Source organism: Phalangium opilio, unplaced genomic scaffold, assembly GCF_054372755.1.
Source record: "Phalangium opilio isolate 3A_F unplaced genomic scaffold, DU_Popi_V2 ptg001662l_1, whole genome shotgun sequence".
NCBI classification, from domain to species: domain Eukaryota; kingdom Metazoa; phylum Arthropoda; class Arachnida; order Opiliones; family Phalangiidae; genus Phalangium; species Phalangium opilio.
In genome coordinates this window covers 877,147-904,909 of record NW_028324260.1, presented here as the reverse complement: position 1 = coordinate 904,909, position 27,763 = coordinate 877,147, and the positions used below count along the sequence as shown (strand labels likewise).

The window sequence follows — 27,763 nt, the reverse complement described above, 5'->3', positions numbered from 1 at the left end:
TAATAACAAACAAAATTGACTGCAGCGAACTTCTCGGTAAAGTAAACTTTTAAGTTCCTAACCAAAGAATTAGGTCTAGAAAACTATTTCAACAAAATATAATTAAAAATACACCGATAAATAGAATGACTGAAAATTTTAATAAACATTTTAGTTGTTTAGATATATTTAAAGAAGGCGTACTAAAGTTGAAAAATTGAAATAATAGATCCAGGAAATTTTTTCCTTTTTTTATATAAAAAAAAGAATAATCCTTTGTTTTAAATTAAATTAAACTAACGTAACATAGGTAAAAGACGAAACAAATTTTGTGAATACAAACTGTGTAAAATCCCGCCAATACAACACATGTATCATTATTTTACACATTAAACTTTATATTTATTATATTACCGTTTCGTCTATACTGTACCGCTTCGTCTATACTGTACCGCTTCGTCTATACTGTACCGCTTCGTCTATACTGTACCGCTTCGTCTATACTGTACCGCTTCGTCTATACTGTACCGCTTCGCATACACTTTACCGTTTCGCATACACTTTACCGTTTCGCATACACTTTACCACTTCGTCTACACTTTACCGCTTCGTCTATACTGTACCGCTTCGCATACACTTTACCACTTCGTCTACACTTTACCGCTTCGCATACACTTTATAGTTTCATGTACACTTTAAGTTTCGTATACACTTTATAGTTTCATGTACACTTTCGTATACACTTTGTAGTTTCGTATACACTTTATAGTTTCGTATACACTTTATAGTTTCGTATACACTTTATAGTTTCGTATACACTTTATAGTTTCGTATACACTTTATAGTTTCGTATACACTTTATAGTTTCGTATACACTTTATAGTTTCGTATACACTTTATAGTTTCGTATACACTTTACAGTTTCGTATACACTTTACAGTTTCGTATACACTTTACTGTTTCGTGTACACTTTACAGTTTTGTGTACACTTTACAGTTTCGTGTACACTTTACAGTTTCGTGTACACTTTACAGTTTCGTGTACACTTCACAGTTTCGTATACACTTCACAGTTTCGTATACACTTTACAGTTTCGTATACACTTTATTGTTTCGTATACACTTTACAGTTTCGTGTACACTTTACAGTTTCGTGTACACTTTACAGTTTCGTGTACACTTTACAGTTTCGTGTACACTTCACAGTTTCGTGTACACTTCACAGTTTCGTATACACTTCACAGTTTCGTATACACTTTACAGTTTCGTATACACTTTACAGTTTCGTATACACTTTATTGTTTCGTGTACACTTTACAGTTTCGTGTACACTTTACAGTTTCGTGTACACTTTACAGTTTCGTGTACACTTTACAGTTTCGTGTACACTTTACAGTTTCGTATACACTTCACAGTTTCGTATACACTTTACAGTTTCGTATACACTTTACAGTTTCGTATACACTTTACAGTTTCGTATACACTTTACAGTTTCGTATACACTTTACAGTTTCGTATACACTTTACAGTTTCGTATACACTTTACAGTTTCGTATACACTTTACAGTTTCGTATACACTTTAGAGTTTCGTACACACTTTACAGTTTCGTATACACTTTATAGTTTCGTGTACACTTTACAGTTTCGTATACACTTTACAGTTTCGTGTACACTTTATAGTTTCATGTACACATTACAGTTTCGTATACACTTGACAGTTTCGTATACACTTTACAGTTTCGTATACACTTTACAGTTTCGAATAGCGGTTAGCGCTTTCGCCTCGCAGCAAGAGGATCCCGGGTTCGATCCCGGACTGTGGCACCAGGTGAAAATCTGGGAACAAATCCTTCTGCGTAGAGTTTGCAAGTTCTCTCCCCGCTTGTTGAAAGGAGTTTTCCTCGGCGGTCTAACCCGGTTTCTCCTTTCCATCAAAACTTGCAGAGGTTAACGGTAATAGTTAGTGTAGGGCGCTGTAGGTTAGCTGTGGCATAGGTGCTAGCCACCACCCCTCTATGCATTATAAAGGACCCACCTGTAAACAAGCCACAGGCTTAGTGTGGATATCCCTTCATAGACCAAGCTTATATTATATTATATATTATTACTTTACAGTTTCGTATACACTTTATAGTTTCATGTACACTTTACAGTTTCGCATACACTTTACCGTTTCGTATACACTTTACCGCTTCGCATACACATTACCGTCACACATCCCCCTACCTTCACCCTTCTCGTAGAGACTTTCCAGTCTCGAAGAAACTACCTACATCTCGAGACATTTTTGACCGAAACGGCGTTCCATAGATTTGTTGGGTCCAGTGATGTTCATTATGCCGGTCTACCGTAACGGCCCTTGCAAGTGTAGCCTAGTCAGAAAACAGTACTTTTCTATCATTATGTTAAGAAGAACACGTACTAAGACACGCCCTTAAATACAGACAAGATTAAATATGTTTTTGCTTAGACGCGTATTCAAGGGAAATGGTCCATACAAACGACAACATATAGGGTTAACCCATTTGACCGCGTCTCGCAACCATGTTGAAATTGACCTTTCTTTTTTTTTGGTATTGTTTATTGAAATGATTTATTCATATACTCAAATATTTCGCGATTATTTGTTTAACCCGGAACTTTAATCTAATACAAAGTCGTTATATATGTAGCAAGATTACACAGACAACTTAATGCTTAAACACAATTTACGTTCCGTATGTAGAAAATATATATTCCTATTTATGTTTATCTTAAGACTATATTTAAACTACGAGATGTTTATAAAAATTAAACCATAAAATACACATAAACACACTAAAATTCATTAGAACTGCGATAAAACACTCTAAAATACACTAAAATTTCAATAAAACACACTTAAATTACAACAAAACACACTTTAGTACACTAAACCTACAATACAACACACTTTAATTACAATAAAACACTCTAAAATACACTGAAAGTACAGAAAATACACTAAAACTATAATAAACACTCTAAAATTACAACAAAACACAAATAAATTACAACAAAATACACTAAAACTACAATAAAGCACACTAAAATACACTAAAACTACAATAAAACAAAACACTAAAATTCATTAAAACTGTAATAAAACATTGTAGAATACACTAAAATTACAATACAACGCACTTAAATTACAATAAAACACACCAAAATTACAACAAAATTACAATAGAACACACTTAAATTACAACGAAATACAGCTAGTTTTAGCGTATTTTCTATTCTTTCAGTGTATTTTAGAGTGTTTTATTGCAGTTCTAATGAATTTTAGTGTGTTTGTGGGTGTGTGTGTTTGTGGCCCCGGGTACACGAAAAACAAGCGTGGATAGAAACCGATTAAGACAAGATCTACTATCACCATGGCGCTCGAAATGTGAAGGAAATTGCGAACCAAAGTACTTTAGCGCTATCATATAAGTTTACAGCAGTTTTCCTAGTTGCGGATAGACGTAAAACAAGCCTGTCGGGACCCTTCCCTTCAGTTGTAATCGGTTTTTAGCTATAAGTTTGAAAGAATTTTTCGATTACGTTCTGTGAGTGTGTATGTTGTGGATGTTAGATAGACGAAAAGACCTTCTTATCTAGATGTGGTGAGAACTTAATGTACATGTACCTAAACAGTTGGACCATCTCAGATATTACTTTAGCAAGTCAGAAAAGCGTGTATTCAGATGAATTACAGCTTAATATTTTTGTAAGAGATGAGTACAAGTTGGGAATCCAAAATAAACCTCTCCAAGTCGAGACGCAATTTAGAGGCTATTTTTAAATATTTAAATAAATATAAATGATATTTATTAATTTAATCGTCATTAATTTACCTTAATTCTAGTTAAATCGTTTTAAGAAACTTTATTTCTATAATCATTTTAAACATAGCTATTGTTGACGTTTCAACTCAAGCGTAAGCCTCTTTAATTTTTTTTGGAAATTTAGGGTATATAAGGCTACTGATTCACAATAATTGATAGGAAAAGCCGCAATGACTCTGCAAAGCATATGAAACGCGCCTGCAATGATCCTGCAAAGAATCTGAAATGCACCTGCAATTATCCTACAAAGTATCTGAAACGCACCTGCAATGACCCTACAAAGAATCTGAAATCCACCTGCAATGATCCAGCGATGTATCTGAAATGCACCTGCAATGATCCTGCGAAGTATCTGAAACGCGTCTGCAATTATTCCACAAAGTATCTATATCGCGCCTGCAATTATCCTTCAAAGTATCTGAAACGCGCCTGCAATGATCCTACAAAGAATCTGAAACGCGGCTGCAATGACCCTGCAAAGTATCTGAAACGCACCTGCAATTATCCTACAGAGTATCTGAAATGCTCCTGCGAAGTATCTGAAACGCGGCTGCAATGATCCTACAAAGTATCTGAAAAGAGCCTTCAATTAATCTAAAAAGTATCTGAAACCCGCCTGCAATTATCCTACAAAGTATCCGAAATACGCCTGCAATGATCCTAAAAAGTATCTGAAACGCGCCTGCAATGATCCAAAAAAGTATATGAAAAGCGCCTGCAATATTCCTACAAAATATATGAAAAGCGCCTGCAATTATCCTACAAAGTATATGAAAAGCGCCTGTAATTATCCTACGAAGTATCTGAAATGCTCCTGCAATTATCCTAAAAATTTCTGAAAAGTACCTGCAATTATCCTACAAAGTATCTGAAACGCGCCTGTAATTATCCTACGAAGTATCTGAAGTGCGGCTGCAATAAACCTAAAAAGTATCTGAAAAGCACCTGCCATTATCCTTAAAAAGTATCTGAAACGCGCCTGTAATTTTCCTACAAAGTATCTGAAACGCACCTGCAATTATCCTACAAAGTATATGAAAAGAGCCTTCAATTAATCTAACAAGTATCTGAAACGCGCCTGCAATTATCCTACAAAGTATATGAAAAGAGCCTTCAATTAATCTAAAAAGTATCTGAAACGCGCCTGCAATTTTCCTACAAAGTATATGAAACGCTCCTGAAATTATCCTGAAAAGTGTCTGAAATGCGCCTGCAATTATCCTACAAAGTATCTGAAACGCGCCTGTAATTATCCTACAAAGTATATGAAAAGCAACTGCAATTATCCTACAAAGTATATGAAAAGAGCCTGCAATTATCCTAAAAAGTATCTGAAACGCGCCTGCAATTATCCTAAAAAGCATCTGAAAAGCACCTGCAATTATCGTACAAATTAAAGTATCTGAAACGCGCCTGTAATGGTCCGTAAAAGTATCTGAAACGCGCCAGTAATGATCCTGAAAAGTATCTGAAACGCGCCTGCTATTTTCCTACAAAGTATATCAAAAGCGCCTGCATTTATCCTGCAAAGTATCTGACATGCGCCTGCAACTATCCTAAAAATTATCTGACATGCGCCTGCAACTATCCTAAAAATTATCTGAAACACGGCTGCATGATCCTGCAAAGTATTTGAAACGCGGCTGCAATTATCCTACAAAGTATCTGAAACGCGGCTGCAATGACCCTGCAAAGTATCTGAAATGCGCCTGCAATTATCCTGAAAAGTATCTGACAAGCACCTGCAATTATCCTACAAAGTATCTGAAACGCGCCTGCAATTATCCTACAAAGTATATGAAAAGAGCCTGTAATTATCCTAAAAAGTATCTGAAATGCGCCTACAATTATCCTAAAAATTATCTGAAAAGCACCTGCCATTATCCTAAAAAGTATCTGAAAAGCACCTGTAATTATCGTATCTGAAAAGCGCCTGTAATGGTCCTTAAAAGTATCTGAAACGCGCCTGTAATGGTCCTTAAACGTATCTGAAACGCGCCTGTAATGGTCCTTAAAAGTATCTGAAACGCGCCAGTAATGATCCTGAAAAGTATCTGAAACGCGCCTGCAATTTTCCTACGAAGTATATGAAAAGCGCCTGCATTTATCCCGCAAAGTATCTGGCATGCGCCTGAAACTATCCTAAAAATTATCTGACATGCGCCTGCAACTATCCTAAAAATTATCTGAAACGCGGCTGCAATGATCCTGCAAATCATCTGAAACGCGGCTGCAATTATCCTACAAAGTATCTGAAACGCGCCTGCAATGATCCAAAAAAGTATCTAAAACGCGCCTGCAATTTTCCTACAAACTATATGAAACGCGCCGGCAATGATCCTGAAAATTATATGAAACGCTCCTGCAATTTTCCTACAAAGTATCTGAAACACGCCTGTAATGATCCTGAAAAGTATCTGAAATGCGTCTGTGATGATCCTGAAAAGTATCTGAAACTTATCTAAGCCTTGTTCACTAAAATTTGAAATTGAACTGGCACGCGCCAACCGACGCGCCCAGCCTTTCCACGTACCCATTTTAGGAAGGGAGGAGGAATCTAAAGGGGTATTCAAGTTTTTGGACGACAGGTTTTCAACACAAGGGGGCTGTTCCATCTCGCCTAGTTCTTCCATGGTCGAGACAACAACACCGGGTTGTTGCTCCTCTGCGAAGTAGCTTTAGGAAATATGCTTGAGCTACCTCACGGGAAAATTATTGAAAAATTACCTCTCAATACACATAGTACGAAGGGAATTGGACCATCCTGAGAAAAGCATTGTCAGAAATGATGTGGAGATCCCATTAGGACCCCCAGTTAAAGCTAAAATTAACTCCAGCTTACTCCACAACGAGTTCATTGTCTATGATGTGGCGCAAATAAATATTAAGGACCTTTTAAAAATGAAGTTCTGTTGGAAGATCAGTTGAACCGAATAAAACAATAGGTTACTTAATTAATGCAAAACGTTTATTTACGAACATAATAATACTTTTAAAGGGCAGACCGGATTTTGGGTAGGATACACCTTAAGTTCGTAGTAGTACGTGATTACAATCAGATGTCCATACCCCCTCTCATTATTTTCAATGAATATTTAAAAACTAACAAATTTTAGACGTCACTAATGAAACTAATTAATTACGGGAAAACAAACGCACCGCGGTTTATCATTTCCGACAATAAGAGGGCAGAGAAAGACGCGCGCACTCCGTGCAGGAACTCTTTTCACAACATTTTATCATGCCTCTAAGTAGAGAAATGGCTGCTACAACTATGGCAATAGTGTTTGTCTGGCTCCCTTTAATGAAACCCTTTACTCTCTCCGTATCATTTATCACCTCAATTTCAATTCAACATTGTAATGCCTAGCCTAGCGTTTCTTTTATCCCTTTTAGAATGTTTCGGGACTGAAACCGCCTCTATCTCATGAGAGAGAGAGAGATTGAGAGAGGGGGGATTTGGGGTTGCTTAAGTTAAATTCGTTCCCCTCCAATGCCTGCCTATAGGAAACGTAAAAATCTCCTTTATTTCATTGTATAATTTTTTTCACTTGACCCATTTAGTAACCGTCTCGACCGCTTGGTGGCTGCACCGCGACAGAAATTTCAAAATTTTCTCTCTTCGGATCTTAGCGCTATACGAGTTCTAATGTCACAGTAGCCTGCGGATGATGCCCAGTCGTAACCCATGTTTGTGTACTTAGAGGCGTGATAGACTTATGGTTCACACTAATAAAATTAAAATGATTCTGCTAGTAACCAATTTCATTTAATTAAATAATTAATTAATACTGCTAAAATTAAATACCAAAGCGGCAAGATACACTGCGTATTTTTGGAATCATCTTTGAATTCTGAAACTTATCTAATCAATTTAAAATCTGTTAATTCGCGTAATTTATTTCAAATTTGGGTATGATAATTACAAAGTGCCGAACCCCTCGCGGGCTAGAAGCCTTCCCCAACCCCTATTCCCCCTGTAAGTTTGGTTAGTCTGTCGCTTCTAAATTCCAAACAGTATATCTTTCAAATTAGTCTAGGTTGTCTCATTTAAGGGACCTCCTGTAACGACGGAATTTTCAGTTTTAACATGGTTTTATATATATATATATAGCTTGCTTGGCTATGTTTCTAGAATATTTTAATGATTCCAAACGTTGTTGCCGAAATTTAGTAGCGACGTATTCGACGGTATAGCATGGTTTTCACTTGACCGAAAAAAACTACTTTGCAGCTGGACGTCAAACGTCAGATTTGTTTTTTCGTTGTCGCCCAGCGCTATAGCGTTTCAATACAATTTCTGAATTATGCAAATATGTATCATTTTCGGCTAATTTGCATGGCTTAAAGTGTGGTAACATACTACTTACGGCCAAGGCTAAGTTTTATTTTAGTTAGTCTATGTAATTATAGTCTTTATAGTGTCTTTCTTCTTTAAACACTATTTTGATTCGGCTTAATTTTTGCATAGCGTAATTTAGATATTAGAGTGAAGATTGAACTTAAATCTGGGCGATTCTTCTCGGAGGGAGAGAATTAAATTCCTAGATAAGATAAAAAATTATCCTTAGTAATTTTATCCAATGTTTGGTCAGATAAATGAAATTTAAATTTGGAGTCATGTATGATTTTCTTCCTTTAGAAAAGCGTCGTCAGAACAGGAGCCTTACATTTCCTAATGTTTAGAGCCAATCCGCGTAATTTCAAAAATTATAAAGTTCAGTTAATAGAATGTTCATCCCAGGTTTACTGGATGAAACTAAAATGATATTGTCCGCAGAGAAAATGTTCTAAAATATTGCTAGTTTTCTGGAATTTGTCTTTTGTTTTGGAATCCTTTGAGGTGAATTAAGTTTTGATGTGTCTTGTATAATTTGTTAAAATCCACCTCGTGCTTTCGCTGTTTCGATTTATAGATGTCGAAATTTTAACGCTTGCGTCGCAAACTGGGCTTATTACACTTCTGACTAGATTTTTAGGCGAGTCTGGAGGATGACGTCATAGTCACCCAGGTTGGTCCGGACTTGTTTTAATTGATTCCATGGGTAAATTACCTTAATAGTTACTAAAATAGTCCGCTAGAAGGCGGGGCTAGAGAGAAGTCTTTTAAATATGGCACCAATAATTTCATATTAGTTTGAATTGGGAGGATGACGTCATGGATGCCAAGGTTGAAAGCACCCTTTACCAGTAGGGTTCCTGGAGGACCGGAAAATCGCACCCTCGGGCCAGGACTTGAATTATATCCCCCTGACCCTCCTGTGGCATACACTCCCTTCCGACTCCGTTCCATTTCAGAGATAATATTCCCAAAGCCACCCAAAGCCAAATTATTTATTTTACCCAACTCCAACTCCGACCAAAAATGAGGGAGTCCCTTGGCTTTCTATGGAGTTGGAGTTTTCCCAAAGCCTTTGCAGTCCTCTAGATTGTAGGTCTTCCCCTACAGCCTGTTTTATACTATAAAAGGCGACCCTAATTTCTCTGTCCCTTCGGGAGGACAAATATTCCTGCTTGAATTGTTGAAGAAAATATCCCCAATCCCCAGGACGATTAGCATAGCGACTAAGGTTTTCCCACCAGCTGAGGGCGTCCTCCTTTAATGATAGGGGTATAAATAACTCTAGGTCCTGGACCTCAAATTTATGATACCGAATAAACATTTCCATTTGACGTAAATATAGCTTGGGATCCTCCCGACCCGAAAAGCAAGGCAACATTATGGCCTGACCCAGGACCGGGTTATAACGCGAAGTATTGGTTCCAATAACCCTATGAGTCACGCGGGTGGTGTATGTGGAAGATTAACCACCAGGACATGCTGAGCCGGAGAAGCAGGGGGTGAAGTACTGGTTCCAATAACCCTATGAGTCACGCGGGGTGGTGTATGTGGAAGATTAACCACCGGGACATGCTGAGCTAGAGGAGCATGGGGTATGTAATGGTACCCATAACCCTATGGGTCACACGAGGTGGTGTTTGCGAGAAATGACCCATCGGAACATGATGGGCTAGAAGAACAGGGCCCCTACCTGAGCTATTACCAGGTGCTACTATGCTAGGGGATCCCCCCGGAGACTTACGACCTCTTGGTCTAGCCTGACTATTAGGTACGGCACCCTGATTCCTTGGTATTGAGGAAATGGGCGGGACCATCTGGGAATTTGATGGCCCGACCAAAGCATGTGCATGTAGGTTGGCAGTTCCTGGCCGGACGGGGGAAACATGAGGGGGGGGGCAGAGGCTAAAACCTGCCTCTGATGTAGGGGTGACGAGGCTCTCAGTATCGGGATATTTGGCGGAGGGGGCGCCTTTGATAGAGGGGTAACTCCCTTCGGTAGTTCCCGAGGTGGATCACCCTTCCCTTGGTCTTTACTAAAATGACCCACGTTGGCCCGAATTCTCTCGGCTTCAACCCTAGCCCAGGCTTGCCAGTCTTTACGCTGTTGAATATCCACGACGTCTAAATCGGAAGGTCGTAAGATACTACCCGACCTGGATGATTTACTGGAATTGGCCTTATGTGAAGGTCCTGAGCCTCTAGAGCAATTACTTTTAAAATCACAATCCTTGAGAAACCGGACCATTAATTCATAAGAGACGGAACGAGGTGGCAACTGACACGCTGTGCGAGGGTTTGGATTTAATGTCAAGGGTATGGGAGGCCCGGTATGTTTAACATGGCCAGTTGGCAGTTGGGGTTTAATACTCTGACGAGGTTGTGGAATGTTAAACCCATGTAACGGGGTATGTCGATTATATCCCACGGTCACACTGACTTCCCGGCATATTAAATAGCTCGCATATCACAAAGTCACCGTGACAGCAAATGGGATAGAATAAGGGAGAATTATTTGATCCCATATAAAATAGAGCCCCATTTTGAATTCAGAAAAATAAGAAAGCCACTTAGATTAATAAATACTGTGACAATAAGACCAAGGCCCAAGTTGGCGGCCTCTGAAGGTAGGCTAATCCTATACGCAATGACTCATCCCGGTAACAATAAAAGCGACCGAGGCTTAGGATAAATGATTCACGGAATCGCGGCTAATTTATACAAACAAAACTATCCTTAAGTAAGAGTTAAATTCATAACCTTACCGAAGAATTGGTGAGAATTCAACAGGGGCACACAAAAAATGCTTTCTTCTAATTTGATTTCAACAACTAGTTCTATACACGGGATAGCAAGTGCCCAGAATGGCGTCTTAACGAAAACTGAGCGCTAACAAACGCCGACACGTAGAAGCCAAAATTTTTTTTTCTCTTGCCCCGCCCTATCACGTGGGTCTAGGAATGAGACATAGCCCACTAGGGAATCCTATATCACCCCTGTGTCAACACCCACCGGGCCAAAATACAGAACAAAAACCGAGTAAAAAAAACTTTTGTAAGATCAACTTATTGTTCGTAGATTCTTGGTTGGCCGTGCTAGTAGAGTGTTCCCGTTGACTGCGGAACACCCTCAAAGATCCCCCTGGGTCAGGGGCTCACTGTAGGATGTTCAAATTCCCACGTTGTGCAGAAGGAACACACAAAACGTTCATCAGCCAACAAGGCCAATAGCAGCATACAAAATGAAGTTCACTCGGTGAAAGCACAAGTGACCAACGTCCGTATCAAACACAAGTCCGTATTAAACGCAAAGCCTGGAAGATAATGGCGCGAAATTCAAAAGTTGTTCCTCACTCGGGGCACCATTTGTGATCGCGCGCATTCCACTAAGACCCGAAAACACACGACTACGTAATTTTTTCAGTTAAATCCAATGCATTTATTAACATATTAATCTAGTTAAATTATATATACAATCCGTTAGTAACAATAACTCTACAATCCGTTAAATAACAATCATTAAGTAAATAAAGTCAATTAGTCTATAAAGTATTACTATCTGCTTCTGATGCCAGTACTCCTCCAACTGCCCTGATTCCCGGGCTACGTTTGAATATATCCCCTCGGGCCTCCGGGGAACGTCCAGTCCCGGCTCTCGAGCAGACGACAGGTCTAAAGTTCAGCATCCGGGGCCGTCTGGCGGGAAACTTTGGTATCGGTTTAGATCGCTCCATCTGGTGGTGAACCCTGGTAATGGGCTCCCCGTTGTAACGCTAGTATCCCTTCTTTGAAATTGCCATTTTTCTAGAACTACTATTCAATGAAAAATATTTGGATAAAAGTGTTGATGTGGTAACCTTGTAGAAGATTTTGTTTTGCGAAATTAGAATGTTTCGCGTTTTTGGTACAGTCAGTTTTTATTGAGATGACCGACTGAAAAATCACTCCAAACTTTATGATAATTAATTACGACGGTTGGATAAAATATAAAAACAACTCTTTATTTAAACACCAGTTAAAGGTAATTCTGCTCATTTAGAGCTGGCTCAGCCTGAACAATTTGCCGATTTGGGGGATAATTATAGGTTTAAGAATTTGCCGATTTGGGGCCTAACTAACGAGGTTGAGAATTTTGTTCTCGACTAAAGGAGCTCCACAACTACTTGACGGGGGGTGTATTTTCGCTGCGCTCATCCGCTAGTTGTATGTTTCATTCTAGAGCAAATTTCTCTACTTCTTCGCATTAACTAAAGTAATCGCTGAAGTTAGGTAAGGCACCTCTATGGCTAAGAGATCAATGGTTTCTCCTGGCTATCTGGCGTTTTGAATGGTAACGCGTCCTAGTTTTCTCTTGGTAACCCCTGGATTCTGGTTTCCGAAATTTTTAATTTCAATGTTTTTTTCTCCTAGGACTGGCAATTTGAGGCTCCGAGAAACATATTCTAGGACGAATGTGGCTTTACTGCAGATGTCTAGGATAAAACGTACTTTCTGGCTGTTTCTCGGTTCGTTTGGGCTTCTAGCGTTTGCTATAGCGATTTGCAGTAGCACGGTTGTCGGCTGGGGCATCTTACTAGAGGCGTAGTTATTATCTCCGTTTGGTTTTCGATCTCCTCTTGATTCGGCTTCACCCCCTCTCTTCTATTTCCCGCGATTATTTTATGGGCTTTATTGTTTTCGTAAACGGCTGAATTATGTCCGCCTCTACAGATTTTGCAGTCCTTGTACCTTGAATTACATCTTGTAGAGTCGTGGCCTATTCTTATGCATACGTAGCATCTTCCTTGGGTTTGTACTAGTCTCTTCTTTTCGACTACAGTGTAGTTGGTGCAGTTAATGGTGCCTTGAGAGGGTGTTTTACAGAAAATGCAGCAAATGTTTGGTTGATACTGATTTATAGGACTGTTCAAGAGCTCGAGGCAGAATTAATATTAATAACGGTGATAGTGGACACCAGAGTGTCTGAGTGATCCAGGAATTCTGACGAATTCAGCATTTTGGAAAGCTATGACAACGGATAAAATACCAATCCCTGAACCCGCCATTTTACCAGGTTCAAATGAAGTCATAACCCACATGATCATCGAAGATGGGGATTTCCACTCAATAAGTAAACTTTAAACTCGAGCAGAAAATTATATTACGTTACAATACATAAAATGCACCTTTAGAAATTTGATGTGACTTTACAATCTACCTCGTTTGCAAAAAACCCAAAGAATTTTTAACTATCATTTATCATAGGCAAGGCAAATAGTGCAAAACACATTTGGTATTTTATCAGCAGGGTGCGGAAACGAAATTAGAATCTAGGAAATACAGTTTTTCTAGTAGTCAAATTTCGAAGATTGAAGATTTTGCATCAGAAGAAACAACACTGAAAATAGTTAAAGACATATGTTTTCTTCACAATTTATTGAGGCAAATTATGATAAAGAAGACCATTGATTGCAAGAACCGATACTTCCCTCCCAGTTCTATGGGCAGAGAAAACCAAGATAGAGATACCAGGTGAATGGAGAAATGATGCGGGTTCTACGCAGCTCAGAGAATTGGGTCGACAAGGTAGTAGAAATAATACCCGACAATGCGAGCAAATTCCAAAAAAACTTTGTCAGTATTTCAATTTCGAAATAGAAATGATTGCTTGGCAAGATAATCAAATATAGTGAATTCTATGAGTAAACACAAACACTAGGTTCAAAATAACAGTTTTTAATTATTAATGAACTTAACATGCACTCATATTCTAGCTGAAATAGAAGTGTTTCAATATTTTTACGAGCCATAGCTTGTTTCTCGGGATCCAATGCCACATTTTTTTGTACTAAGGACAAACAATAAAGCTCTACTGAAGATTGGGGCTTCATTGCTGCTTCGATAGGCACCACTCGTTTTCTTTCCGCAACGCTTTTCGGAATTTCCATTTCTAATTCTTCTTTGGCCTTTCTCTTCGTGTTAGGTGTTTTAACCATCTCAACATCGCTGTCAATTTGCCAGATTGGTTCTGGCAGAATCAAGTTGGGAACATGTCGGAAATTCTGCCAAACCAAAAAAGCAAAATATACCTATAACCATTTTCAGGCCAATGTAAACTTAATTTAAAAAACCTTGTATCTTCCCCCACGAACGTTTAATTTTCATGAAACTAAGCACACACATTCTAATAGAATTACTCTATCGAATTAACCCGGTCTCGTTAATTGCAACTCGGTCATTCTAATTGAAATTAAGTAAAAACGGAATTTTTCCGGGAAAAAACCTTGTATCTTCCCCCAGGAACGGCGAATTTTCTTTAAACTTAGCATACACACTCTATTGAACTTACAAGTTTTTAATTTATTTTAATTTTACAAGATTTAAACTTATTTATTTTAATTTTACAAGATTTAAACTTATTTATTTTAATTTTACAAGTTTTAAACTTATTTTTTTTTCGCATTAATAAAAAATACAAGCGTAAATCTGTACCGCAATGATAACAATATTTTATGGCAGATCAGGTGAAAAAAGTGTTCATTCAGTCACCTCTTCTTTATCTTTTTTCGCGACTAGAAAGTTTCAGATGAAGCCAGTAACAATGCACGCTGTTATATCATTTGAAATACATTCAATAACATAGAGGATTGTTTTTAACTTTAAAGTTACCCATATCCCCCATGTAACGGAAGGTGATATTAATCCTTGCTTCTGAATTATCGGGATATGCTTGCACTGGGATGCGGTGCAACCAAGTACGCTGGCGGCTCCCTTTCATCAAAAGTTGCCCCAATTGGCTTCATCTGAACTTTCTAGTTGCTCCAAAAGATAAAGAAGCTATGACGGAATGAACCCCATTTTCATCATCAGCGTGCCACCCAACACTGTCATTACCATTTCTGTACAGATTTATCACATCCACGTTGAATTGGAACTTTGTTTCTCGTTTCACCTTTACTTTCATATCGTATAACTCTCTTGGCCACTCGTTGAGCGCTTCGTGAGTCACGCCCCTTCCGTAACCGTATTCTTTAAAATCTGCATTGGTGCAAATGTATAGGACTTTCCTATTCATTGTTTTTTTGTTTTCTAACATTGCCTCCAATGTCCGCCTGAGTGTTTCGAAATTGACGTTTGGGTGGAAACCAGGATAAAACTCAATGGTTGCACCTCGGCCGAGGATATTTTTCCCCATAATAAACGAATGAGGATCATATTCTGCAACATATTAGTTCAATTTTAAATTGGTTAGAAAATTTGTCCTAAATTATAGTGTAATTCAACATAGTCAATAAATAGATTTCAAAAATGAGAACTGAAAAATTAGAGAAAGTAAGGGTAGAATTATTCAGGAATGTTTGGTTTAAAGCTGGAATTATTGCTTGCTAAAATTGTGTGATTTTTACCATCTTATCGTTGAGATGACACGGATTTGGCATACGGTTCGGGTTTTCTGTTTCTTTGGCTTCTGCTGCCTCGGTTAATTTTGTTACAGGGATTTTCATAATTTTCGAATGATTCCCGGTTCACGTGTTCCACAGACTGGATGATTGGTGGCGCAATTATAAAATCTTAAACGGCATCATATATCTCCGCAGCTGTTGGAATTATTTTATAATTAATGAAAGTAATATTATGTGTATGCAAAACCCTTCAGTTCAAACTAGAGAAAAATTGCGTCTCACGTACTTATGGTTAAAGGTTCCATTTCCAAATTATGGTTTACCATAAAATTGGCCCAAATCGGATTCCACCCCGGATTTATCACCGGAAAATCGGAATTTCCGATGTGAGAAATATCTTCGGAAATCGGAAAATGTTTTAAATCGTTGATTTTTTGCTATTTCCAAAACCCCAGGGACACTTCGTTGTATGTACCTATTTTGGCTTTTGTCCAAAACATACCAACTTCGATTTGAAAAGCCCTTAACAAAAATATTAAATAACACATTAAACTGGTGGTCATTTTCATTATAATTTTTTTAAGAGATTCCAAAATTTGACAAATATCGCCTAAAACCCAATATACTTCCGCAGGAAAATTATAGCACTTATTTAATCATTTACGAACTATGAGAGAAATCTTACACTTTGAAATTTGGAATTTACAATTAAAAATTTGAATAAGGCCAACAATTTTCAATGGAATAATTGTTGAACACCATTAAAATTCTCAAATTATTTGCAACGGCCTCACCCATGAAGCCGTTGCAGACGATGACGGAGGGGTGAGCACCCTTGTCCACCTTTGGGACTATGTTCAGCCCGCCGCCATCTAAGCCCCTCCTCCTTTCTTATCCTTATCCCCCGTTCTAAAAACAAACCGAGGCGAAAAGGAACGCCGGTTGTTTTTCTAAAAGTTAGTTCGCTTTTTGGTTTCATGTTGACCAGGCACGGGTCAAGCATTCGCGTTCAACGAACGACTAGTTTTTGTTTTCCGCAATAGTCCCGATTCCAAATTTGAATTTGATTAATTGTTTGAGAAAAATTTATACGTCGAATTTAACGAAGATATTCAAAGTTCAACTACAAGGTATGTTTATTTTCTTTGGATTAAATTCCCTTACGGGACGATAGCGACGGCTTCATGTTAGGCCTACAATAACTCCCCTCACTATTAACCCTAAGGGACTTGTAACAACCCCTCAAACGACCGGCCCCATAGTATTTCACGAGGGGGACCTGTTACAAATGGTGCCGTGCCCGTCTTTCTGAGCCTCGGTCTCTTTTTTTCCGTCGGGGTGGTCGGGCCCGATTTGCGTACCCAGTTACAGGTTAGTTCAAGTTTAGACAGAAAGCTGCCATGTTGGGAACTTTCCTTCTCGAACATTCGAGGCCGAATTTTCCAATTTTTATTTCAAGCAAATTGAATCAGATATTTTTTAAATCTACCATTGATATCATCGGATCAAATTAAATTGGAATAATCGGAGAAATTTATCTGGAATTAAACCCTCAACCACAGAGTAGTCCAAATACTGGAGGTGCCCTGCAGGCAGCCTTCCTAGCGTCAGTCTTGCAATCCTTTTCGAACCTGGCGGTGTCTAATCAGGGTAGCACGAAAGGTTTAGAGCCCCCTGAGAGATTAGCTTTTTATGGTAGAAAAGATGAAAGTGTCCCCGAGTTTCTTAAACAATTCGAAGAATATGCGACCTTCCATAAACTCAGTGACGATGATAAGATGCTTTTCATGCCCCTCCTGTTACGGGACAATGCCCTATATTGGTATCGTTCCCTCCCCCAAGGAGTAGATTGGACTGAATTTAAGGGACGAATAAAGCGTCATTATAAAATTAAGGATGAGGGAGCTAAGGCCCGAATAGCTTTACAAAATAGAAAACAAAACCAAAATGAATCCATCGATGAGTTTTTTGGCTATTTCGTGAGGGTAAATCAGAATTTACACCCCCCAATACCGGAAGATGAACTTCTCCTCATAATTAAACAAAAATTAAGGATGGAGTATAAGGGGTTACTTATGGTTCTCCCCGCGCAAACGTTATCAGACTTACACGATGTTTGCCTACAGATAGAACAAACTTTTGAGTTAGATCAACCCCTCTCATCCCACGATAACCAAAATCCTATCGCGCAACAAAATATGGATGTGAGAGAGCCACCTATACAACAGGCCCTGAGGTATATAGCAACCAAACCTAAAGTAAATCCTCAGCCCTCGGGTGTACAACCAATAGCTTCCCCTACAACTGGTTATTCCCAGACAGGGACGAATCAAGGGTACATCCCGAACATGGGAACTCAAACTAACATTGACATCTCGATGGGAACATTAACAACCCCCATCAGGAAGGATATTACAACCCTCCCTCTGTCCAAACTGTTCCTCAAAACTATCAGAATCAAGATATCGAGCTCCTTTCCCGAGGCCCAGTCCCCAACCAAGGCAACCCCACCTTGCGTTAAGACCTCCACGAAGAAGAAGCCTAACCAGAGATTTTCCTTATCAAACTCGAGTCTTTGAAACCTTCCGCAACTGAGACACATGAATGTTGAGTCTTGTAGATGATAAGATTTCTTCAAACATTAGGGTAAACACACTTTCGCGTGAAACTCCAACACGCAAACACAGCAGCGAAAACGTTTTTAGGCTTACGAATAAATTTTTGGCAAGTTCTTCATTGCCTTTTCGGCATAGGCCCGGGATTCAACTCAACATCACCAGAAAGTAACATCACGGAGACGAAAAGACGCTTACTTTAAAAGCCATAACCAAACTTGACCGTCGGAGACTTCATCTTGATAAAATAACGTCCATTGAGAGTTAAGCTAAACAAAAAACTTGACGTGGAAGCAACCAGCAAAAATTGAGGAAACTCGATAGTATAGCTGTAGTTTAAATGAGCCACAAAACGACTAAAACAGTAGAGAAAATAAAACAAGGAAATAGATTTCCGCGAAACCCGTTCCACGATGAAAAATACTGATAAGATAACGCTTACCGGAGAAAAAATTAAATGAGACCGCAAGACACGGAAACTAAATTCAAGTCAAGCAAGATAAATAATGAGTTTTACAATCTTTAATAGCTAGCAAAGCTACGTATGGATCATATGAAGCTCATTTAGGACGTTAGTACCCGGTGGAACTCAACATAGTATATGCTAGAAGATTGGCTTAGCAAAGTAGAAGCATTGAACTTTTTGCCACGGAATCATCCAATGTAACGGATTTGACACAGAACCAATGGTAACTTCTTGAAATCAAATTAGCCCTTCTAGAACCATTCGAAGAAATTACAAGATTAGTCACCTGCTCTTATGCCATAATATCAGAAGTTATTCCTAATCTTGTAACGTTGAATCGTTTCCTGAGTAAAGATAGTCCTGTTCACGCAGGGGATGGAACAATGAAATAAACATTGAAGAAAGCGTTGGACAAGAGCTTCAAAGCTAAACAAACACTTCGTGCTGCCGACGGCATTGGACCCTAGACTCAAGATGGTATTTCTTAAAAATAAAGTGGAACTAGTTACAAAATTTCTTCAAAATGAAATCGAAGAGTTGGTGGAAACATCTCGACAGCTGAAACTTGAAGGACAACAAATAGAAGGACCGCAACCTGAAACAGCGCGTCACGCGTCGTTCTGGGAAATGTTTGACGAAGAAATCGCTCAAAATACAGACAATGAAAGCCAATTTAACGAAGCTGGATGAGAATCATCAGAGCAAGAACCCTCGCCGCAACAAAAACAGCTGGCATCCGAATGGAATTCTTATTCCGCACTGGCATTGATTGGACGAAAAGAGTGTCCGTTCCACTTCTGGAAAATTAACAAGTTAAGTTTTCCAATCCTGGGATCTTCGTCAGAAAATTTCTCAGTGCTCCAGCAAGCAGTGTTTATAGCGAGCGCCTATTTTTCTAAGCAGGAAACATTTACGAAGCTGATCGAAACTGTTTGCTGCCACAAAATGCTGAGAAACTGGCTTTCAATCACCGCAACCTTCCACTTCTCAAATATATGTACTAAATCATTTACCAACTCAATTCTAAAGACGTTTAATAAAGTGGCAGTCACGTTTACGTTATTTGTTAAATGTCAAACTTGTCAATTCCTTTATGGCTCTGCCCCATTGGACCGAATCGCATTCGGTCGAAACCAGTCCCAATCAACCGAAAAACCCGCACTTTTGGCGGATTCGGTCCAATGGGACAGTCCCATTGGCGTGAAAACCCGCACTTCTCCAGGTTTCGGATTCGGTCCATTGGGACAAGAATGCATGCGCATATACACCCGATGGAACTAAAATGAATTTAATTCCCGGGAGCGCAAAGATTGCATCTTTGCAAGCAAACAATTTCTTTGACTTATAATAAAATAATGGTCAAAGAAATTGAGCACCATACGCCAACATTCTGTAAAATATTAAGCACCTATTTTAGTTTAGAAGAACCAAATACTTTCAGATCCCCGAAAATTTACTTTTTAAAGGGAATTGTGGTTTTTTTTCTTATTTTAAGTCATATTTATCACGTTTTCAGCTAATTAATAGGAGAATATTTTGGAAAAGGTGGCAGCTAATTATTAGGATAATATTTTGGAAAAGGTGGCAGCTAATTAATAGGAGAATATTTTTGAAAAGGTGGCAGCTAATTAATAGGAAAATATTTAGGAAACGGTGGCAACTAATTAATAGGAGAATATTTTGGAAAAGGTGGCATTGAATTATTGGAACCATTGTTTTGGAAAAGGTGGCAGCTAACTATTAGGAGGAGAATGTTTTTGGAAAAGGTGACAGCTAACTATTAGGAGAATATTTTGGAAAAGGTGGTAGCTAATTAGTAGGAGAATGTTTTTGGAAAAGGTAGCAGCTAACTATTAGGAGAATATTTTGGAAAAGGTGGCAGCTAATTAATAGGAGAATATTTTGGAAAAGGTGGCAGCTAACTATTAGGAGAATATTTGGGAAAAGGTGGCAGCTAATTAACAGCTGAATATTTTGGAAAAGGTGGCAGCTAATTAATAGGAAAATATTTAGGAAAAGGTGGCAACGAATTAATAGGAGAATATTTTGGAAAAGGTGGCAACGGATTATTGGAACCATTGTTTTGGAAAAGGTGGCAGCTAACTATTTCGAGAATATTTTGGAAAATGTGGTAGCTAATTAGTAGGAGAATGTTTTGGAAAAGGTGGTAGCTAATTAATAGGAAAATAACCTAACCGAACCGAACCTAACCTACCCGAAACCAAGATATTAAAATTTTAATTTAAAACTTAAAAATTGATGGAACTACCATTAAGATTATACTTCATTTTAAGCACAATTTGTTTATTAATTCTAAATATCTCTTGCCTTGAAAGGAATAAAAGTGAGCGTTTTAATTAGTATCATGAAACATTTAATTTATATAATTTAAAACAACACCACCGAATCGCTGACGGCTATCGTGTTTCAAGTTATATTGATGTATTTTTAGGGCATATTCGGACGATTGGGATTTAGGTCCATCGGGAATATAGCCATTGGGCTCGATTTTGAAATTCTAGCCAAACATTTTCTGTCGAATGCGATTCTGTCCATTGAGATTCAGTTGAATGGGAACCCCCCCTTCCGGGATACTAGCTCAGAAGATCAGATCTAACAAAAAAAGATTACCTATGAAAAATCGGCCAATACGATTATTCGGCCAAGTGGGCGATTCTTGGCCGTTGCATCCCTAAGACCAACCCTTTAATCTTATTCAAAGGAATAAAACTGACTTTTAAGTTCTTTTTTAGTCAGGAATTTTAAAGTAATCTTAGCTCTCACACTCTTGGGCAGCCCTTCGGCCAAACTCCCATTACACTAAGTGGGACAGCTATAAACTTGAATTAAATACAAAAGGGATTTGGTGTCCCTGTCCAAGCGTACTCAGTTTAGTGGCTTTGGTCAAAATGTTTCAAGGTTTCCCAAAATTCAACCAAATACAAGTGTGAATAGATAGCGTACTTGGTTTAGTTTCTTGTAGAGAGCTGCATTTCAGTTTAAAATGTTACCATTTCCATACTATTTTTGTCCATATTTTTGTTTACCAATTCCACCCTGTTGTGAATGTAATTATATTGGGTATGTCCTCATATAGAGGGCGCTAAAAACACGTCTCATAGGAGGGACGGGGAGCCATAAGGAGTGAGCTTTACTCTTCTCCGGGACTCGCCAAGTAGCATGAATCAGTTCCCAAAATATTTATTCCGAGAATTCACCAGTTTAGAGTTACAAGCTGCGCCTCTAGTGGTGACGCCCCGAACGTCACAACTATTAAAAAGTTTTGCGGGAAAGCAAACCACGTAGGAGATCAGAAACGGCGTGACCAAGGCTTAGGTTTAAGCAAAGCAATGGCTAAACCCGGTGGATTTTCTTGTTGTGTTCCAATGTGTAGAAATCGTTCTTTAAAACCGTCGTGTAAGCATATATCATTCCATTCATTTCCAAACAATTCGGATTTAAGGGCTACGTGGTTAAAGAAAGTTAAAGGAACCTTAGATATAAATATTAGTGTTACAAAGAGTAGCAAAGTTTCTTCCGAGCATTTCAATGCAGATCAGTTTAGACCATTTATTAATGTAAAAAGGCGTTGTCTAAAGAATGGGGCATACCCAACAATATTTTACTGGTTAAAAATAACTTGGTAAGTATATTTAGAGCTTCACTTAAGTTCCTTATTTTTTACTAGCCATTAGACCCTCAACATCGAGATGTTTCAAATGTGGATGACCCGCCAAATTTATCAGATGATGATCCAGTAAGTTACACGTATAATTAAGCTCAAATATGTAAATTTTATACCATTCAGTAATCTGTTTTAATCGTATTTTCGCGTAGGAATGTATTCGAGATAATCAGGCTGTATTCATCGCAGACGAATCAACGATACTAAACAGCACAGCTGTACTTAACGAACAAGTTAGTGTTACAAGTATTTCGTATTTTCTCAGTTGTTCATATCAATAATTTTATATAATTTAGGTACAAGATATTGAAACAATTTCAGCTTTTAATACTAGTGGCTTTCATGAATATGAAACTGACAAAACATCTGCTAGCTCGTCAAACCTCTCAATTTGTGTCGATTTAGTTAGTATATATATAATTATATTTTTATGTTATCTAGCTTGCTTTAAATTTTACCAATGTAATATAAATAACGTAGGAAACCTCCTTGGAACTCTCAAAAGCCATAAACAGCATTGAATTTATGGATGATACTGGACCTAGCAAGAGTTCTGATTCCAGAACGTCATGTGCCTTTTCAAATAACTTTGTAATAGAAGCTGTTAGTAAAACTAATTCGGTATTCAAAGATAATATCTAAAAATTATTTAATTAAAATTTGTCTTTTTAAATTAGGAACCTGTTTTGGAACCAGCCATAAATATATCCACCGTTAAGTCTCCAATCAAAATTAATGAAAATGTAGACAGTTCTGAAAACCTACACACATTTACCGGTAACACAGACGAAATGGTCAAAGCCTTGCAACAAGAGATCACTTCATTAAAAAATCAAATAAAACGAAAAGATGCCAAGATTGAAATTCTAATGCAAACAGTAGATAAATGGAAAAGTAAAGCTCAAAAATATAAAGCCAGGCTTCTAGATGTTCCGATAATCAAAGATAATCCAGAAAATTGTACTTTCTATACGGGATTACCGAATTATGATACATTTTCGGGGCTACTGGAAAATATCAGAGAGAGCGCTGAAGGGATGCAATACTGGCAAGGGAAGAAAACCAAAGACGATTATAATCCTAAATGTAGCAAACGAGGAAGTAGACGAAAACTGTCTGTGGAAAAGGAATTTTTCTTGGTTCTTCTACGTTTAAGAATTGGATTACCAGTGAAAGAGCTATCGAGGATTTTCTCTCTGTCTGAAGCATCAGTCTCTCTTATAATAACTACGTGGATACACTTGTTATACTACGAACTGAAGGGTTTGTGCCCTTTTCCAACCCAAGCTAAGACTCGCTTGACTACTCCTATTTCATTTCATGAGTTCCCCCACACCCGGATCATCCTAGATTGTACAGAGTTCAGAGTTGAGCGACCGTCATCCATATTAGCACAAAGAGCGACCTTTTCATCATACAAGAACTACAACACTTTTAAATGCCTAATAGGAATCTCTCCGGCAGGAATGATAACATTTGTATCAAAGCTTTACGGTGGAGGCACGTCCGACAAGTTTATCGTTCAAGACTGTAAAGTCCTTGATCTTATGGATCCTGGTGATGATGTCATGGTGGACAAGGGTTTTGACATACAAGAGATTATGCCAGAAGGAGTAGGGCTACTTATTCCTCCAAAGTTTTACGCAAGTAAAAACCCACAAATGTCAGTGGATGATGTGTTAAAAACAAGAAGTATAGCAAAAGTTAGGGTCCACGTAGAGAGGGCAATCCGACGAGTTAAAATATTTCACATATTTATGGTGCGATACCTCTCTCAATGGCTGATGAGGCAGAAAAAAATTATTACAGTGTGCTCCCTCCTTACAAATTTTTTTCCAGCTCTTATTAGAGGCTCAGATTTGTCACTTCTAGAAGTTGATTGTTGATAATATAATTAAAAAATTTGCTAACAAATATTAAAATTTAATTCATTCCATGAGAAATACAGGCAAATACTTAACTTAGAGCTGCGTGACAAAATTATGAGTCATTCAATGTTTTGTTAAAATAAAATATATCACAGTAATGATTTTTAAGTGTAAATGTTTCTTATTTTTGAGACAGCATCGTTCTTACCTATCTTAGAGAAGGGTTTATATTTTTCTTCCCCATAGAGAGGTAGGTTTCTTTCAACCCGCTTTAACATCATTTCAGGCACGAATGCGTACAAGAAAAAAAACACAGCCTATCCAACATGTTTTTGATAAATTCATCATCTTTTTTATCCTAATACAAACTTGCTGATTTCTATTCTTACCGAGATAGACGAAAAAATCACACCAAGGTCGTTCCGTGACGAACATTTGACCTTGAATTTGGTAATAATAGTTATGAACCTTTTTGAGAGTGATATGAGTATTTTCTTCTTTAAGATAAAAGGTTTTGTTCTTTAAACAATCTGAAACGGTGCAATTTTTCTTTGAGTAAGGGCATTTTATCTCCAAAAGCCCCTGATTTTGAGATATTTGCTCATACACTAATCCATCTGGAGATGCCGCTAAGAAAGGGAACAAACTACTAACAACTAAGCCACTTTTTGTAACTTGCACAGAATTTCCTTCTTGGCTCTTGAAATTAACATAATTTAGGACTGCAGTTTCCTCTAGTTCTTTCCTGTGGCGTATTGCTGGCAAATGGTCAAGAGGTTTTCCATACAAAAGGCTTTTTAACCGTTTATCAGGTTGTGTGGTGCATTTGGCCATTATGCTAAAGTTTGATGATGTTAGTCTATGGCGTCTTTCCAAAATCCAGTCTTCAGTTGAGGACTGTTGCCTGGTCTTCTCCTCGATGTATTCAATTTGCTCTTTAGTTAAAATTGGATAGTTTTCTTTGACATATTTCAATACAGCCTGATGGAACGTTTACGAGTGTAGCGAAAGAGTGTTATCAAAAATATGATCAACACTTTCTGAGGACTTCCAATGCGAGGTCCCAGAACATTTGTTACGTTCTTTCTTGGGTGTAGGATGTTTGTCATGGGTTTGAAAACTGAGCGTGAGGTTTGATCTGATGATGGTGCATCTTTACGACTAGTTAATGCCACATCATTTTGACTAGTGTTTGGAAGAGTAGGGGGCCTTGGTATTGCAAAACTATAAACAGGTTTTTCAGTAGAATCGACAGGTAAATTTTCGAAATGGTGGACAAATGCGCTTGTAGGATTTGTTAGAACAAGTCTTTCGTAAAGCTTCAACCTCTTGTTTTGGTCAACCACCCTACAACTAACCCTTCTTGGGTCATACCTGCTTTTAAACTTGTTTTTAGGTTTAAGAAGTTTGCCACGTGTTCGCTTGACTATTTCCAAATCTGTTATTTTTTTCGGATAATTTATACTATTCCCTCCTGGGATTATCCACTGACATAATTTTCCTGTTGAAGTAGTATCGTCTGGAAGCTGCAGATCACCCTGAGATTCTAGTATAACATTAAAAACTGCAGCACAGTGATGGCATTTGCCCAATTGTCTAAAATGAGAAAATTGTTAATCAAATGACAAATGTACAAATTGTTATAAATAAAACTCACCCGCAAGGGCATTTGCAGTAACTAATACTCCAGTAGATTTTTGAAATCCAATAACAATAGCGTAGTTTCCCTTTTTCATTGATGGAAAAACATTGGCTCTTATGGCACAAACATTATCAAACTCTTCAAATGGTTTTGGATTGTAGAAAAGTTTTTGGACAAAACCCTCCTCGCTCAAGTTACATCCTTTCGTTTGTTTTTGTCTGTTATATTGAAATAGCTTTGAGTATTCCTCTTCACAAGTTCCTGGAAAATCTGCCAGTGACTTAATCCAAGCCCTGTTCTTTTTGTAATCCACGTCGAGATTTCTCCATTTACTAACATCTAATATACCTTTGTTATTATTCATGTCTATTTAAAATCTTTAATCTTGTTACATCGAATATATTCTTTAAAAAAGAAGTCTATGACCTATTGACTGGGAGAGCTCTATTCGATGTCAAATTTAGCAGACGCCACAAATTACATACTAAAGGCTTCAAACGTTCACCGATAGGGGTGCTGCAGTCTCTGGTCATGCGCAGCTTGAAACTCTAAACTGGTGAATTTGGCGCGAAAACTCACAATGGACTGATTGACATCTATAATAGTCGTGAATCTCGTGTGCTAAAGTAACAGGAGGATGAGCTAGATAATAACTAGGTTAAAACAAACTAATTGAGATGAAAAGTAGTGGCACCTATGTTATATTGCCATATATCGTCCAATACAGTCATAGGCAGATATCTACCATTACTCAGTGGCAAAACCCTTTTTATTTCTTTTTAGAATTTTAGGATCTTTCATATAAAATAGATTTTATCCATTTAATAACCATTTACAACTAAAACGTGTATCAATTTAACCACTTCCGTTCCATATTGGTTTTTCCGTCCATTCCCGATCAGAATATGTGATACTACTAGAAAGCCATCTTTTCCCGCGGTTTTCAATGGTTACCACGTTAAATGGAAATTTACCGTTTCCATGCAGCTCTCTAGTTTCTTGGGTTGAAATGTTTTCCAGGTTGAAAAATACAGCCAAATATAAGCTTGAGTAGGTGTCTTTGTCAAACCGAACTTGGGTTAGTGGCTTTGGTTGAGAAGTGTTTCATGTTTATCAAAATACAGTAAGATACAAATGAACTCCGTTTAGTGTAGTGCCCGGAACCTTTCGCACTTAAATTTCGTTAAGATTACAGTTCCCAAGAACTTGAAGTAGTTACGCCTAATGTGACTATTTTGAAATGAAAATGGAAAAGCACATGTCATTTTTCTCGCACCAAACTTGAAAGACCTTAAGTTACTTTTCATTCACGTTGTCAGACAATACTTAGTTCTGTACCGGAAAATAAATACTTCGTTAATGAAATTGCGATTGTTATTCGTGTATTGTTACAGATGTACTAGAAGTCTTTGCGCGTTGCGTTTTTCGCACATATTTTACTATATTTCAAAAACTATTAGAGTTAGCGCTCTGGAATAAAGTGCGTTATAAAAGTTTTGCATTCCTCTTCCATATATTACCCGTTCCACAGTTATCCTTTGCATACTTATACCGGAAACCGGAAATGCGATTTTCGGATTCCTTGGGGTCGATTCATATTTGAAAAGTTTTCACCAAATTCAATTCAGATGAATAGGTCACGAGTAATCAGCCTTTATTCAAAATCTGGCAAACTTGGTTAGAGTGGCGATAATTCATAATCGAGTATCGAATCTTTGCCGTAATAATGCTTGTTAGATGTTATGGCACCTTATGCGTATATATATGATTGGTCTTGTGGCGCAATACTTCGAAACGTTGATTAAAGGGATGGTGAAGTGGAAAATAAAGTAATTTTTTGTTTATTTTTCCATAAGACAGTGAAACAACCAAGAAATAACACCGAACCATTTTTAAACTACGATTAGTTTGAAATTACATGAATAATTTTAAATAAGGA

The 27,763-nt window shown here is 37.9% G+C and overlaps 2 protein-coding genes across 2 annotated transcripts; one reads left to right on the top strand and one right to left on the bottom strand.

The window, feature by feature from the left end:
- The first annotated feature begins 23,012 nt into the window (after positions 1-23,012).
- LOC149583072 (uncharacterized) lies at positions 23,013-24,297 on the top strand. The gene has a single exon (XM_089864085.1). The coding sequence runs from the start codon at positions 23,106-23,108 to the stop codon at positions 24,198-24,200; it is 1,095 nt and encodes a 364-aa protein (XP_089720211.1). The 5' UTR covers positions 23,013-23,105; the 3' UTR covers positions 24,201-24,297.
- Positions 24,275-26,538, bottom strand: LOC149583071 (uncharacterized). Its single transcript, XM_089864086.1, has 2 exons — positions 25,840-26,538; positions 24,275-25,778 (listed from the first exon to the last, which is right to left on the bottom strand). The coding sequence occupies exon 2, from the start codon at positions 25,014-25,016 to the stop codon at positions 24,465-24,467; it is 552 nt and encodes a 183-aa protein (XP_089720212.1). The 5' UTR covers positions 25,017-25,778; positions 25,840-26,538; the 3' UTR covers positions 24,275-24,464.
- Between the last annotated feature and the right edge of the window lie 1,225 nt (positions 26,539-27,763).